General features: G+C 41.6%; 1 protein-coding gene across 1 annotated transcript; it reads right to left on the reverse strand.

The window, feature by feature from the left end:
- Positions 1-613: 613 nt before the first annotated feature.
- Positions 614-1,564, reverse strand: LOC102006678 (taste receptor type 2 member 3). Its single transcript, XM_005405533.1, has one exon. The coding sequence runs from the start codon at positions 1,562-1,564 to the stop codon at positions 614-616; it is 951 nt and encodes a 316-aa protein (XP_005405590.1).
- Between the last annotated feature and the right edge of the window lie 385 nt (positions 1,565-1,949).

Raw genomic sequence — 1,949 nt, forward strand, 5'->3', positions numbered from 1 at the left:
AAAAAAAAAAAAAAAAAAAGAAATAACAGCCTTCACTCAATTCAGTACTTTACACAATATGCTGTGCTAAAATGCTGGCTTACATTGTCTTGTGAATTTCTAATATGCTGCAAAGTTAATGTTATAGTTCGCATTTTAAGGTAAGAAAAGACAGCATCAGACAAGTAAAATAGCTCATCTAGGGCCAAAAATCATTAAAAATTGACAATAACCAGAATTTAAATGCATATCTACAGAACTGCAAAGCTTTTGAATTTCCCCTGAAGTCCGTAACTCTATTTTATTTACATCAGTATTAAATTTAAGTTGAAACTAATATTCAGACTCATTATGTTGAGCTGATAGTTATTAAAATGGATCTCTGGCTTTATATTGTGAGCATTCTTACTACATTGACATTTCCCAAGACTATTTTACTACTCCAAACAATGCTTCTGAGAGAAGTCGTGAGAAATGGTGCTTTCACCTAGGACCAGGTAGAACCAGGGATGAAGGAGGCAATGCCTCTCTGGTACTGATGGGACAGAACTGGTACCATGAGAGGATCAACAAGAGCCCTTAGCCTTGCGCCAGACCAAAAGACTCCCAGGCTCCATCCCACACCCTCTGCTATCTATGGGGAAAAGGATCCTGCAGATCCAGGCTGCAGATGACCAGATTTACACAGGAACATCACCAAAAATGCCTGCTTCAGATTTTTGTTGCCCAGAATGAGAAAAAATGAGTGGCCAACAAGATACAACATTGTAATTGCCTCACCAATCATCATAGATATCTTACGTTGGGGCAGAAAACGGCCCAATGACAAAATTAAAAAGGAAAGAAAGTACAACAGGAAGAAAAAGAAGAAGGAGAGGATGATTCCAATGGCCCTTCTGTGAGCCTCAGTGCTTTTATCTCGGGAGTTGATACTATTTTGCTGCATCTGTCGAGTGTGCCTCCCCAGAGAGAAGAGGAGCAGAAAGTAGGTGATCAGGGACACAATTAAGGGAGGGAGATTCCACAGATTCCCAAGAACATGTAGCAGATCATATTCACGTCTCTTGTTCCTGAAGTATTCAGTCATGTTTCCCGTGCTGTCAATTCCACTGAAGGCAAAATATAACTTAAATTCATCAATCAGAGATACGGTGCTGGCACAGGATAAAAGCAGTGCACCCAAGAGCATCCATACAACCACACTGGAAACTCTCCATTTCAGCCAGAGAAATACGGGGTGGGAGAAGTTGGCAATTTTCAAGCAATAGAGGACACCAAGACAAGTGATAAGTGAAATACTCAGGTGGTTTACAAACCTCCAGAAAATATCAGTAACCTGCATTAGTACCCCTGAACCATGCATGCTGAAAAAGAAAACTAGTATAACACTATCAATGAAGATAATCCACAGCAAAAGGATCCTGGAGAGGGCCAGGTTGGTGATAATGAAGTCAGATGAAGAGATTCTCTTGCTCTTGAACCAGCTTCTGCCATTGACCAACCCAAGGAAACCATTCCCCAGATTTCCAAGGATGAACTGAGTGACCATCAGGACCAGGAACAACCACTCAGCTAGTTCCAACATGTCAACAATCAGCCAGCCCTGATCCTTATTCTTTCCGTTGAGGTGTGTAAGCTCCTTGCTGATTAGAATTTTTTTCAGAGAGTTTATCCCCTCTACCTGTTGCTTCACTGTACCTGTCTCATCTCCTCCCAGTTTAGTCTGTCATATAGCACAGATTAGTGAATCTTCTCTGGCTCCTTCAGGACAATTTGTCCTCTTCCCAGAGGCAGGGATTGTCACTTCTACCTATAATCCTAAACTCAGCGGCTCTTTGCTAAAATGCAAATAGAGTAGTGTCTGATGTCACATGGAGAAGGCAGATATGCAGGTCAAAGAATATGGAGGATGTGGACTCATTCCTAGTGGAAGTAGGACTAGAAGCCATCCAGAACAGAAAGGTGAGTGG

The sequence above is a fragment of the Chinchilla lanigera genome, unplaced genomic scaffold (assembly GCF_000276665.1).
Source record: "Chinchilla lanigera isolate Chin_1 unplaced genomic scaffold, ChiLan1.0 scaffold00093, whole genome shotgun sequence".
Taxonomy (NCBI): domain Eukaryota; kingdom Metazoa; phylum Chordata; class Mammalia; order Rodentia; family Chinchillidae; genus Chinchilla; species Chinchilla lanigera.